The sequence below is a fragment of the Pongo abelii genome, chromosome 18 (assembly GCF_028885655.2).
Source record: "Pongo abelii isolate AG06213 chromosome 18, NHGRI_mPonAbe1-v2.0_pri, whole genome shotgun sequence".
NCBI lineage: Eukaryota > Metazoa > Chordata > Mammalia > Primates > Hominidae > Pongo > Pongo abelii.
The window spans coordinates 14,106,002-14,121,060 of record NC_072003.2 but is presented as its reverse complement, the minus strand read 5'-3'; the positions used below and the strand labels follow the sequence as shown (position 1 = coordinate 14,121,060).

At 37.8% G+C, this 15,059-nt stretch overlaps 1 protein-coding gene across 7 annotated transcripts in view; it reads left to right on the top strand.

The window, feature by feature from the left end:
• Positions 1-15,059, top strand: part of MRTFB (myocardin related transcription factor B) — a 195,564-nt gene that overhangs the window by 139,849 nt on the left and 40,656 nt on the right. For 6 of the 7 annotated variants that reach the window (XM_009250486.4, XM_024241390.3, XM_054533491.2 and 3 more), the window contains 5 exons: positions 319-384; positions 2,445-2,500; positions 3,647-3,722; positions 7,360-7,521; positions 9,058-9,236. In XM_009250486.4, coding sequence (XP_009248761.3) covers positions 319-384; positions 2,445-2,500; positions 3,647-3,722; positions 7,360-7,521; positions 9,058-9,236 — 539 coding nt within the window. The other variant, XM_063717191.1, reaches the window with a different exon arrangement.

Sequence of the window (15,059 nt, the reverse complement as noted above, 5' to 3'; positions counted from 1 at the left end):
GTCTTAATATATAAGCCAACTATTTTTATTTTCTTGACTACTATGAATGTTTTAAACAACAAATACATAGCTTTGGTCATCAAAATAGGATAAACTAAACAAAAAATTTATGCTGTGTAAACTTTAGTGTTCACTAAACAGGCAGAAATTACAAAATAATTTTCCTTTTACAACTTACGTGGTGCCAGGTAATATCCTTCTTTTTAATTGTGAAATAGAAGATGCTTGATAAAGCTTAATTGCATCTCCTCTGGAATCACATAAATTGGATCCCACAGTTGCTGATAAACTCCAATGGTGATTATTTCCTTTTCACAGTGCTCCAGCTGAGGCTGCAACAAAGGAGGACGAGAGAACAACTAGTGGACCAGGGCATCATGCCACGTAAGATTTATATCATCACTGCCATCCCTAACGTGACAGAACATGACGGGCGTGTCCAAGAAGAGCCTGCATCTTGCTCTGCTTTCAGTTGTATCCACTTAATCAACAAACAATTACCAATTGAATTTCCAAGGAAAAATCAGGCACCTAAGTGAATCATTTAGAATACATTTTAAAAACCGGATGCAGTTTAAAAGAGGAACTTGAATTTTATATTACACAGAGAACACCTTTACACTGTAATTAGGCTAACATTCATTCCTTCTTTAAACTTTAATATTTGTTTTAGTTTTGAAATGACTAAAGTAATCACTATACTAATGGATTTGAAATTCATTAGGCTTGCCAAAAAACATAAAATTAATTTACAACTTTTACTTAGACTTATTTAATTCCAATTAATTATATTTAATGCTATGCTATGATCTGTATACAGTAATTAAATGTATCTCAGTTACAGGACTGATAAACATTCCATTTATAATTCATATTTTTGTCTCAAGTACAGATATTTGCCTACTATCCCTAGGGTTTGTTCCTTTCAGAAATTTTTGAGAGTTGATTAATTTTAGAATGTTTGTTCTATTTGTTTCTTTACCTTTAGTCACCAAGTTTGGAGGTGGTTTTATATTTTAGTGGGGAGGAGTGGCTGTTTTGTGTAGGCCATTAGGATTGTGTATCTGGATTTTATGTAAAAATTGACCTTTCCAAGAGGTAACTTATTCAGTTTCAAAACACTAGAAAGAAATTACAGAATTAATTTATGCTTTCCAGTCTTCTGAATCATGGCTATGATAAACTGCTTTCTTGGTTTATGATATGGAATGATTTTTCTCTTTAGTAGATATTTTTCCCAGTAAAACCTTTTTTTTCTGGACTACTATTAATTGAGAATCTAAATATTTTAAATCTAGCATTGTGATAGTCAAAAGGTGCTTTGATAATCTGCCAGATTTCTCCACCACCACATTCCTGACTATGAACCAATCAATCAAAGAGGATCAAATTATGATATTTAAGACACCATTGCTAGGCCAGCTCTAATCTGCTTTTGGGGGCTGGTCCTCAGCCAAACCTGATTGGACTGGGCTCCTGGGAGTCTTTGTGGTGCTTCATGTGCCAGAGCTGAAAATAATGCTGTAAGAGCTGATTGGTCAAGTCTTGCAGGTGACAGCCCAAGGAATCCCAGTCCTCTATCCCATCCACTCATCTGACTGCCCATGCTTGTAAGTGCAGGATGTTACCAGGCAATGGTGGACATACGCAGACAAGATTTTGCAAAGATAATTGATAGAATACGGTTGTAGGTGACGTTTTGGTAAGCACTGCTTACCCTCACACTAGGATTCCAGAATATTTGATTTACCAGCAGCTAGCATATTAAGGAGTCACTGTGTCTTTACAGTGAGTTGCACTGTGGTATGGTAGAAAGAGCATGAACCCTTCAAATTCAAAATTCTAGATTTAAATACCACTTTGACCACCATCTGGTTGTATGACCTCAAGAATTCACTTAACTCCTTTGAGCCTTTCACCTGTACTGGGGCTTATACCTACCTTGCAAGGTTATTTCAGGGACCAACAGCAACATAGCCATGGTTAAGCACAGAGCCCATTACGGGTTCTAAATAAATGATACCTTAAATCTGTTGGACACAAAGTGCAGTGTGATGTTCAAGGTTACATCACTCCCAAGGACGTAACGGACTTTTTCTATAGCTTATATGACCATTAAGAGCAAAGACTCATCAAGGAGTCATCAGACAGTCCCCTCGGCAATGGAGATTTGCTACGAGTAGTCAGAACTAGTCTGAAGTGACATTTGCATTGTTATTTTGTATACAATCGTGTTTTAAATGTCTACTTTATTTGTGAAATACATAATTTTTATCCTGTAACATTTAAGATTTCAAATTTTGCAGGTCTCCTAATGGAACTAGTACATTAATGGAACTGTAGATGTGATCTATTAATAATAGGATTATCAACATGATATACTATAACATTGGACTGAAGTATGAACTCTATTTATACTGTGGAAACCATTTCTTTTCTCACAGCTTTGAAGAGCCCAGCGGCATTCCATGAACAGATAAAAAGCTTGGAACGAGCCAGAGTAAGACATTTCACTTTAAAATGTTCTACTTCTCTCTGCTTCTCTCCTTTCTTTTAAAATACCTATGTGCAAGTAGCAATGTTACTCCTAAGTATGTCAGTAGAGAAAAAATAGTGTATTTTCAGGATACATGGCATAGAGAATATTTACTCTGGGATAGTTTGATCTGGAGGTTTGTAGAAAATACATGACATTCAAATTTTGTTCTTTTAAAGCCAGTAACTAGTTTTGTACAAAAAGGACAAATCATACTTCTTCGCTTTCTTGCTCTCAGAGCATAACAACAGTTTTTAGAGGCATAAGAGGCGGTAATTCTGTCATTTGTTACCCCTGCAGAGAGACAGCCAAGAATGTGCTGACACCAGATCCTTAGATGATTTCCCTACTGAGTTTCTGTTACCTGTACATTTGACCAACGGTAGGGGAATATGGCTAAATCAGAAAACATTGCTACATTCAACACTGCTTTATTAAGATGGCACCATCATACTTGCACGTGATAATTGTTAAGATTTTTCTTTAAAAATGCCATTATGAATATTCATTTATTTTGTTTTGGGGAAAATTTCTATCATGCAACATGAAAATAAACATATTCCAAAATTTTCTTAAGAATTTTTCTAGAATGCAATAATGATCTCTTACAGTCTTATAAAACCTATATTAAGGCTTTCTTCCTTAAGAGTTGAATACATTTCTAATTAAGAAAATCTGATCAAGGATATGAACTTACCAAAGAAAACACATTAGGATTTTTAGGAAATTTGTTATCTAGGTGGATTTTTACTGGACCTGAAGTATAGATTTTATTGAGTTTAGATATTTAAGTGATTTAAATCCTATGTTTATTTAAAAAATTATCTTTAAAAAATTATCTTCAAAACATGACCTTTCGATGTTCCTAAGTTTTAAAAGTTTATAAGTGCTTAGTTTATGCCAACATACTCTTCAAGTCCCTGTACAATTTTGAAGGCTACAGTTTAAATCATGTGTTGGATAATAGTTTTTCTAAGTGCTAATTTCTACTCTTCGTCTCAAACACATGACCATAAGGGTATCGTTTATTTAAATGGAGTACCTTAAAGAACATTTAAAACCACAATAAATAATAAATAATTTATGGTAAGACTTTTTTTCTTTTTAAAGACCGAAAACTTTTTGAAACACAAGATTCGGAGTCGACCAGATCGTTCTGAACTTGTCAGGATGCACATTTTAGAAGGTAAAGGATTTATTTCTTCTTAATTTGCTGTATGTTTTCAAGAAAAGAAGTGAGAATTCCACCATTTCTGTTTATTCCCATTTTAATAACTTTTTACCCCACAGCCTTACTTCCTCCAAACTGGATAGCAACATGAAGACCCAAAACTAAAACATTATGTTAGATACACAGGGAAGGTTTGATTCTTCACATAACCAATTAATGGACTAACACTTCCACACCAGCTGGTACCACAGATGCCTCTACCATACTGTTCCACTAAAAAAATTGGAGTCCAGAGGATTTCTTTATCAGTGAGGGACATGTATCCACTTATTAAGGCATAAAGAATGCAGTAGCACAAGTCTAACCCTAGATTTTCAACTACTTGGAGCTTGTCTGTGTCTACCTGTACAGTGCCCACACCCAACATTTTCTCTTTATTGCCCCTTACCCACAACAAGCCACCTTGAGCTGACCATTAGCACCTCCCACCCACCTCCGCCAAATGATCTCAGTCATCTAACCTCATCACTTACGAAGCTGGTAAGGACAGTTCCACACCCAACGTTTTCTCTTTATTGCCACTTACCCACAAGAAGCCACCTTGAGCTGACCACTAGCACCTCCCACCCACCTCCGCCAAATGATCTCAGTCATCTAACCTCATCACTTACGAGGCTGGTAAGGACAGTTCCATTCCATCTTTGGTTAACACATGGGTCAGGCCAGGATGTTTTTCTCTCTAAAGGCAAAGCATTCTCGAAAGCTTATACCTCCACCATCAACTCCCGAGTTACATTTTCTTTCATTGTTTTGCTTCTCCAACAAATTTATTAAGACTAGGAACTTGATTCTGTGGTAGTCTTGGGTGTGTTAAGTATTGAGAAGATACAGAAACAATCTGAAAACTTCTCAGACATTGAGAGACAATTGTCAGGTAGAAGGGAGGTTTGTTCTCTGGGCCTAATGATAGGATTAGAGTTAGTATTAAGTTAGGTTGATATTACCAAGTATTAGATTATAACTCAACATAAGAAATAATATCTTAAAGGTCAGACATGTCCAGAAATGAAATCTTCAGGAGGTGATATGGCTACCATTGTTAGAGGTGTTCCTTCATTGGCCAGTGTGCTAGACTCCAGAGACCCAACAAGTGAGCGAGACAGATGGATGCCTGACTTCACAGAGCTGGCAGTCTATTTTTGCTAATAAACAAGCAAAACAAGTGAATTACAGATTGTGAGAAGAGCTCTGTGGGGAGTAAACAGACTGCTATGATAGAGAAAAAACTCTAAATATTAAGGATGTGGTAGAGAACTTCAAAGCATCAAGGTGGTCTCTACGACCCCAAGTAGGGGCTCTTCTGTTGTAAAGAATCTTTGATTATATGGCTGTCCTCCTCATTCCAGGGGCAGGAGGTGAGAGGTATGTCCCTTTCTCTACTTTGGGTTGTGTTCTCAGAAGTCCGCTGGACTAAAAAGGCTTTTCCAGAACTCCAGTAGTAGGGTAGAGCAGCTACCAGTCAGGGATAAGTGAATCTTCAAAGAAGCAAGTTTACTGGTAAGTAGCCAAGTAAGTGGTTGCTTCTTTGCCTGAAAACATCTTGACCTATAAGGGACATTTTTGTAGTAACAATGCTATCTGTTTCAATTTGCCTTCTAACTGTAACAAGCTTTATTGATATAATTAAAATCAAGGAAAATACATTTAACTCTCAAAAGAAATCTTTTTTTAAGACTACCCACCATTTAAAAATTTAACTGTATTTATGAATGAACCATAAGTGATGTTTTTAGGACATCTGTTCTCAAGTTGGGATTTTTGAAATAAGAAAGAATGTCATTTTATTTTTTGAAGTACCTTAAAACCACCACCACTCCCAGCTGTATTTTAACATTAACCCGATTTTGATTGGATTAGATATTTGGCAGACAGGGGTCTAAGTTACTTCCTGAAGTTCAGCAGCTAAACTTCAGCCTCAGTCATGGAGATAGAGGAATAAGACCAGGAACAGAAACATACCAAAATTCCAGGCTCTACTTACTTACTTACTTGGGAATATTTTCTTTCCATACATATTGCTATCACTTCAGTGGTGGTAGTGTAAGAGAGGATAAAGACAGAAGTCTGTCCTACCTAGATCTTAACTACAAGCATTGAAATATCAACCTGAGAGTAATTCTTATGTTCTGATTCTCCCCAACTATCATCTTGTATGGTTAGAAGTGTTATCTCAGAAGATTGAGGCCACGGTTGTATGGGAAAATGATAAAAATGAGATGGACACACATGTTAACTTGTAGATGTCTACACTTATTTATCAATATTCCAACCTTGTGCTAGGGCCTTCTCTTTGGCTAAGACTTTAATGAATGGAGTTCACATCAATCGGAGCTTTAAAATCCTAGATGTTGCAACCTTTTTCTCAAATTTCTTACAGTTGTTAATTGCCCAAATGAATTTGACAGTGATTTTTTTAATGACTCACCTTTATCAAATCTTCCCAAAGCATTTAAGTTTCCCAGAAATAAACATTTTATTTTTGAGTTTTATCATTTTCTCATAAATTTAGTTAAATTATGTATTCACAATAGCGGTCACAACAGATATGAATCATTTTGTGGACAATCAAGGCTCACTTTTGGCAAGCATACAGCTCAGCTGGTGGATAGAGAAGCTACACAGATGTGCTGCAGGGTAACCTCCTAGCCATGTGCTTTCAGTGAGCCTTGGGCTTCACAAAAATTTTCTATTAATACCTACAGACTAAAGAATATCAGTTCATCCTAAGCTGACTTATGGGGAGTTTCATTAAAAGACCTGCTACTGTATAACTTAAGAGGCAAGCAACTTTCAACTCGGAATTTTGGGTAGACACCACATCATTATTTTTCATCATTTCTAAACATTTTTTAGAACAATGGAAAAAACATTAACAAGAGTTACCAGAAACACAAGTATGACAGAATAAAGCAGATGGATGAATTATGGTATTTATAGTTTTACATTGGTTGTACCAATTTTATGCATTTGTAAGTAGATGAGTTGATGCCTCTATACAACCATTAATTACTGTATATTATAGTTGAATGTTCCTAACAGACACAAGGATATGTATTCAGAAATAAACCCAAATTCTTAATTATGATGACCGACCGAGACACGGGGGATCAATTCAAGAATATGAATGATAGCTCTTCCCATTGACCTCTGCAGAGAAGCTTATAACCCTAAGAGGCAGTGTCTCCCTTCTAAGAATTGACTTTCCAATGAAGCCAAATCCAGAACTATCAACTTCTTGAACCATGGGCCACATCCGTCTTGCTCATCCTCTGTATCCCCAATACCTAATAAATGTGAATTTGACCCTCCCACCATAAACAAACAATAGCAGTACCCCACTTTTGGTTTAAGGTCCTGTTCATTTGAGTCTGTGGGCATCCAAATTACATAGACAAAGTAAAGCTATCCAGAACTAAAAAATACAAAATGCATACTGGAGAATTCTTAAACAGTCATTTTCTCTTTCCATAAATATGTCAAGAACACAAAAATGTGTCTAAATCAGTTTAAATTCAGTTAGTTGGCCTGAAATAACATTATGGAATACAAATAGTAATTTGAGTAATGGTTAAAACTGTGTTTCCTCTTTTAGAAACATTTGCAGAGCCATCCCTGCAGGCTACTCAGATGAAGCTGAAAAGAGCTCGACTAGCAGATGATCTGAATGAAAAGATTGCTCAAAGACCTGGTCCTATGGAGCTGGTAGAGAAAAACATCCTTCCTGTGGACTCCAGTGTTAAAGAAGCAATTATAGGCAAGACTCTAAAAATTTACTATTTGGGGGGAGAAAGAGAAACTTGGAAATTTTAGATAAAACAAATATAATTTAAAGGTTAGCACCAATCGTGAGTGTTGTTTTCTGGGTTAATTAGAAATTAACACAGTGATTTGTGTTACTATCATTTCATTATGTATTATAAGTCTAGTATCTGCTGCTGATTAACAGATTCCCTTGTTAGGTCTGAGGTTTAATTCGTACGTTCTGATTCATCTCACCTTTTGGGGTCCATCTCTTTAGGACCGCATGGAATCATGGTTGATTGTACTGCTTAGAATTCTTGACTACAAATTGCGTAAGCTTTAAAGTCATACCAGTGCGAAATAGGAAGTCCCCAGGGGTGATGAAAACTACAATAGTTTTTAAGATAGGATATTAACTTTTCCAAATTGCTTGCTAAGTAGCATTATTATTGAAATAATTTTCTAAGTTAAACTTATTTAGTTTCTGTTTAATATTTTTACTAACTTTTCATTTTATTTCTGTCTACTTCTAGAAAATATAAATAGCATATTCAGTGTTAGTTCAGCAAGGTGAATAACAGATGAGTACAGAATGGTAGTATCTCTCCATTTTATCCTGGTCTTACCACACTTAGTTACTGATGTTTCTCTTTTTGTTTCTGGCATAAGCTTTAGCAGAAAAAAAGAAAAAATCAGGTGAGATGTCAGTGTAGCTGGGTTGCTCCCTAAAGTGGGAACGTATCAACATACACCCAGTCATGGCCCCATTTTCCTCCTTGTCACGTGTTTTTTTGTTTGTTTTTCTTTTTTGAGAGGGAGTCTGGCTCTGTCTCCCAGGCTGGAGTGCAGTGGCGCGATCTTGGCTCAATGTAAACTCTGCCTCCTGGGTTCACGCCGTTCTTCTGCCTCAGCCTCCCAAGCAGCTGGGACTACAGGCACCCGCCACATGCCCGGCTAATTTTTTCTATTTTTTAGTAGAGACAGGGTTTCATCGCGTTAGCCAGGATGGTCTCGATCTCCTGACCTCATGATCCACCCGCCTCAGCCTCCCAAAGTGCTGGGATTACAGGCGTGAGCCACCGCACCCAGCCTGTCACGTGTTTTAACAGTTGGATTTCCTGTCAGGATCCAAACAAGGTCCACACGTTGCCTCTGCCTGATATTTCTGTTAAATCTTAATCTATTGGGTGGATCTTTTTTTTTTTTTTTCTTATTTGTTGAGAAACAGGCTTGTTTTGTTCTCTAGCATGTCCCACATTCTGGATTTTACTGATTGCATTTGCATCCCCAGGTGTTAAGATTCCTGGCGCTTGTACTTCATGTAACTGGTAGTTGAACCCAAAGTCTTAATCTAATGCAGCTTTGATTTTTCTTTTTCACTCAAGAATACATCATGGTTAGTGGTGTGTTCTTGCACTGGGAGGTACATTGTGTTCAATTTTTTTTTTAAGCAGCTTCATAAATTTTCATAGGAAACAATGTTTTCCTCCTTCACATTAAGCTTGGTATTCCAAAGCCAACATAAGTCAAAAATCATTTCTTTCTTTAGGCGTTGGGAAAGAGGACTATCCCCACACTCAGGGCGATTTCTCATTTGATGAAGACAGCAGTGACGCTTTGTCTCCAGACCAGCCTGCGAGTCAGGAGTCACAGGGGTCAGCCGCGTCCCCAAGTGAGCCAAAAGTTAGTGAATCGCCATCTCCTGTGACTACAAACACTCCAGCCCAGGTATTATCTTTCTGGTTTTGACCCCTAAAGAAAGAAAATGCCTTGTTTTTTTTAATATATTAAGGTAATACACTTTCACCAGAAGAAAATTCTGAATTGAATTTAAATTGATTTATTAGGCAAAAAGCAGGCACTTAACTGCCCTCCAGGAAGGTAATAAAGATTTCCAGCCACTATGTCTTTATCACAAGTAGGTAATACCATTTCTTGAAATCTTGGAGAGTTGAATGTCTTGATCATTGATGGAACTGAATTTGTTTGTTCAACAAATACACATTGAGCACCTATTATGTTTCAGATTTATTGGGAACTGAGAATCTAGTGCATACAAAGGAATGTAAGAAATACTTTGGTAATTGCATTGGAAATTTACATGTCTTATCTTTTAATGGGTGTCCATGTTTCCTTTGGCTTTATAATAATTCCTGTGCTATACGTAATTTTTTTCTCCTTATAGTGCTTTTGCCTTACTGAAATTTTCATAGTGTTATTTTAAAGTCAAAACTATTGAACTACTTAACGGGAGTGATCAAGTCAGCAGAAAATGTTCTTGTTAAGCCTGGCATCATAGAATTTTTGAGTCGGAAAGGAATTTAGCAATTATCTGCTTTAACCCTTATACAAGAGGCAGTCTGGGTTCACAGAAGTATGGAAGTTTGGGGATTAAAAATGCCCATTTTCTTACAGCATTTCTTCTCACTCATGACCATTGATTTGTTAGGAGCTATGTCTTTCAGCATTATTTTCTTCATTGCATTTATCACCATGATCTGAAATATGTTAATTTGTTTGTTGTCTCTATGCCTGCAGCTAAAATGTGAGCCTATGAGAGGGACTTTGACTGTTAGAAGATAAGAGCTACTTTGGAGAGGGAGGGAAGGGGAGAGAGAGAGAGCAAGTGTATCTTGAGCATCTAGTACAGGGCCTGGTACAGAAAAGGTGCTCAGTAAATGCTGACTTGAATTAAGCACCTTGAATGCAGACTGACACAATGGTTGTGGAAGCTTGTTTCTCTTCTCCTTCCATGTGAATGTAATGCCTCTACAGCTTGGACTCATCAGCGATAGTGTGGATGGCTACAGTTCCGATTGTCCTCTCCAAGTTCACAGGGCAAGGGTGACCCTGGCCTAGAAGAAGTATGAGGGTCAGTGACCAGCCCACAGTCTGAGGTTTCAGCATGCACAAAGTGAGAGCAAGGGAGACTAAACCCTACTGTGTTCTCACATATTTGCTGCACCCTGGTTTTGAGCTTTAAAAATTCGGTAAAAAGAATGTCAAGTATGCGAGTAGATACCATTAACAAACAGTTACACTTATCCATTTGGGTTGTTTGTTCTCTGCTACTGTTTTGAGTAGATTAGGATGTCAGACAGCAATTAGCATGACCTTAACTTTTAGTAATACAGAATGTGTCACAACAGCCATCAATTGTTTAAACTCCGTGATCATTTCACCTGCATGAAAGATTATAATTCTCTTCCTTGTATTGCTGGTACTACTGTGTTTTATTTCTGTACTCTTAAAACGTGGTCTCCAGCTAAGTTTTTAATTGAGACACTTTAACCAGAGGCATTCCCACACAGTGAGCTGACATTCCAGAATTCCTTGAAGGAAAATAGTAATAACAGTGTTTCTTGAAGAATAAATATGGTCTGTTTATTCCCAGTGCAACACACATTAAGCCTTGGGTCACTCCTGAATTTAAGCATTAGTTTTCATAGTACCTTCAGTGCTGCTGCAGTACAGTTCTGCCTGTTACATGCAGACCATTAACAGTCAGCTTTTTATCTGTCAACTAGGGCGATGGGAAAAGACCCACTTTACAGGATGTTAACAGTTCCTATGTATACATTCAAGAAAAAAAACCTGGAGTCAGGGTTGGCTCCACTGTAGCTTTGCCTGTTAACTCATTTCTGTCTTATGTGCCTTGAGACCTCTTAAAATTGTGTCCTTCATGAAACCCCCTTGTATTAAGTGTTCTAGTATTTATAAGTAAAGAATCTGACAAAGATTCTTATTATACTTTTATTCATGTAATTAAAGAAGCATGTCCATGGTAACTATGCCATACAGATGTCAAAGAAAGATAATTCTTAAGTAGGATTATTAATACATTGTAGGTGCTTCGTTTTGGTTTTTTTAATTAACTACAGAGGCAAACTTTATGATGCTGGTAAAGTCTTGGGGATTTTTATGTCATCTAGAGGTGATAAGTTTTGTTTTGGCAAATTTTGTACTTTATTTTCGCTGTTATCCAGTGTTTGGTTATAGAATTTGTCCAGGCATCTCACTTGATGTATATAAAATATATTTATCTACCTAAATATACTTACTTTCATATTCGTAGCCCAAGGGGAAAGGACCTTGACACATTGTTTCTCCGTAGACACAAAGTTCCTAGAGGGCAGGGATTTATCTTAGTAACCTCATACTCAGCGCAGGGGTCCAGCACACAGCAAGTACTTACTTAACTGATTTAATGCATGACAGATCCTTGGAGACTCTCTCTGCAGTCTGTTTTTTCCTTCTTTAGAATTACCATCATACCACTGCCACAAAGACGAGCTATGACACAATTTATTAAAATGTGCTTGTAAAGCAAGATAATAAAAGAGCAACATACACGTCTTGTCTTTCAGGGGTTCTTTGAGATTCTTAATTTTTAATCTTGAAAATAACTCATTGTAAGAGTTTGATGGTAAATTTCATTGCTGTTGACCAGTCCTCGAATTGGCTGTAGTGGAGGACTAGCTTGATTTTTTTAGATATTTCTTTTCTTTTCTTTTCTTTTTTTTTTTTTTTTTTTTGAGAGGGAGTCTCACTCTGTCACCCAGGCTGGAGTGCAATGGTGTGATCTCAGCTTACTACAACCTCTGCCTCCCGGGTTCAAGCGATTCTCCTGCTTCAGCCTCCCGAGTAGCTGGGATTACAGGCACCTGCCATCATGCCCAGCTAATTTTTGTATTTTTGTAGAGACAGGGCTTCACCATGTTGGCCATGCTGTCTTGAACTTATGACCTCAGGTGATCGGCCCGCCTCACCCTCCCAAAGTGCTGGGATTACAGGCATGAGCCACCGCACCTGGCCCATTTAATTTTCGATGCATGTGGACTAATCCTCGTAAAATACAAGTGGTGGAGTAACATCAGATTTCTATATGACTTTCTAACTGGTCACAGGCAGGTAACAGAGGTCCACAGACCATACTTAGAGTGAAATCTCTGCCATAGATTTCACTTTCCTTCTTGTTTGCCTGAGCCAAATTTTGTCATGTATTTATTACTCATCTTGTGCTGCATGTTTAATCCTATGGCTTAAAATAAGCTATCCAACCTACAGCCCACAGGCTGCATGCAGCCCAGGACAGCTTTGAATGCAGCCCAACACAAATTCGTAAACTTTCTTAAAACATTATGAGTTTTTTTGTGTGATTTTTTTTTTCTTTTAGCTCACCAGCTATCGTTAATGTATTTTATATTTGGCCCAAGACAATTCTTCTTCCAGCGTGGCCCAGGGAAGCCAAAAGATTGGACACCCCTGGCTTAAACACATTTTTCTAATTTCCCTGTTTAGGTTTGTTTGTTTTTTTTTTTATTCCTGACTGAGGCAGGGGGCAGTGGCTCAAGCTTATAAATCCAGCACTTTGAGATGCTGAAGTGAGAGGATCACTTGACCCCAGGAGTTCAAGACCAGCCTGAGCAACATAGCAACACCTTGAACATCAGTGATCATTAACGAAATGCAAATCAAAACCACAATGAGATACCATCTCATGCCAGTCAGAATAATTATTAAAAAGTCAAGAAACAACAGATGATGGTGAGGCTGCGGAGAAATAAGAACACTAGAAATCGGGAGAGGTGGCTGTTTTTTCACATGCCAAATTTTCAACAAAAGATACAAAGAAGGCAGGCATGATAGCACACACCTATAATCCCAGCTTACTTGGGAAGCTGAGGCAGGAGGATTACTTAAATCCAACAGTTCAAGTCCAGTCTGGGCAACATAGCAAAATCCCATTTAAAAAAAACAAGGCAGGGTGCAGTGTCTCAGACCTGTAATCACAGCAGTTTGGGAGGCCAAGGCAGGTGGATTGCTTGAGCTCAGAAGTTCAAGACCAGCCTGGGCATCATAGTGAGACCACATCTCTACTAAAAATACAAAAAAAAAAAAAAAAAAATAGCTGGGCGTGGTAGTGCACACCTGTGGTCCCAGCTGCTCGGGAGGCTGAGGTGGGAGGATCACCTGAGCCAAGGGAGCAGAGGTTGCAGTGACCCAAGATCATACCACTATACTGTAGCCTGGATAACAGAGCGAGACCCTACATGCCCCACCCCCACAAAAAAGAAAAAGAAAAATATGACCATTCAGGGAACAAAATAAATCTCCAGAAACTATCTTAGAAGAAACACACCTATCTGCCCTACTGGACAAAGACTTTAAAGTAATTATCTTAAATATACTCAAAAACTAAAAGAAAACATGGACAACAAACTAAAGGAAATTAGGAAAACTATATATGAACAAACTGAGAATGTGGTAGAAATTATTTTTTAAACCCAAACAAATTATGTAATTGAAGATATAACGGAATTGAAAAATTCACTAGAGGGCTTGAACAGCAGACTCAAACAAGCAGAAGAAAGAATCTGCAAATGGGAAGACAGACGATTTGAAATTGAGTCTGAAGACAAAAGGAAAAAAGAATGAAGAAAAGTGAACAGAGACTAAGAGACTTACAGGACACCATCAAGCAGATCAATGTATTCACTATGAGAGTTCCAAAAGGAGGAAAGAGAGAAAGGGGCAAATACACTAATTAAAGAAATAATGGCCCAAAACTTCACAAATAGGAGGAAAGACATGGATATACAAATACAGTCATGCTTTGCTTAACAACAAGGATACATTCTGAGCAAAGCATTTGTAGTAGTCAGTTCTCACACCGCTATAAAGAACTACCTGAGACTAGGCAATTTATGAAGAAAAGAGGTTTAATTGACTCACAGTTCCATGGGCTGTACAAGAGGCATGGCTGGGGAGGCCTCAGAAAACTTAAAGTCACAGTGGAAGGGTGAAGGGGAAGCAAGCATGTCTTCACATGACGGCAGGAGAGAGCGAGCGAGCACAGGGGGAAGTGCTACACACTTTCAAACAACCAGATCTCATGAGAACTCATTCACTATCATGAGAACAGAAAGGGGGAAGTCTGCCCCCATGATCCCCACCAGGCCCCTCTTCCAACACTTGGGGATTACAGTTTGACATGAGATTTGGTCATGAGCCAAATTATATCAGCATTGTTTGACAGTTTTGTTGTTGTGAAACATCATAGAGTATACTTACACAAACCTAGATGGTATGGCCTACTACACCTACTACAGTGTACCTTTACAGTGTAAATGGTTTTTTACTACATTTACAGTGTAAATGGTTTTTAAAAATACCACACCTGTATAGAGCAACTCCATTATAAGCTTCATTGCAGCCCATTGTTGACCACAATGCCTGTACAAGAAATTCAATAAACTCCAAGAAATTCAATAAACTCCAAAGACACCCACAGCAACGCACATTATAATCAACTGTCTAGAGTCAAATAAGACAGAATCTTAAAAGCAGCAAGAGAAAAGTGACTGGTTACCTACAAGGAATCCTCAGTAAGACTATCAGTGGATTTCTCAGTAGAAACCTCGCAGACCAGAAGGCAGTGGGATGATATATTTAAAATCAGGAAAGAAGAAAACAGTCACCTGAAAATTGTATATCCAGCAAAATTGTTTTCAAAAATAAAGGAGAAATTAAAACATTCCCAGACAAACA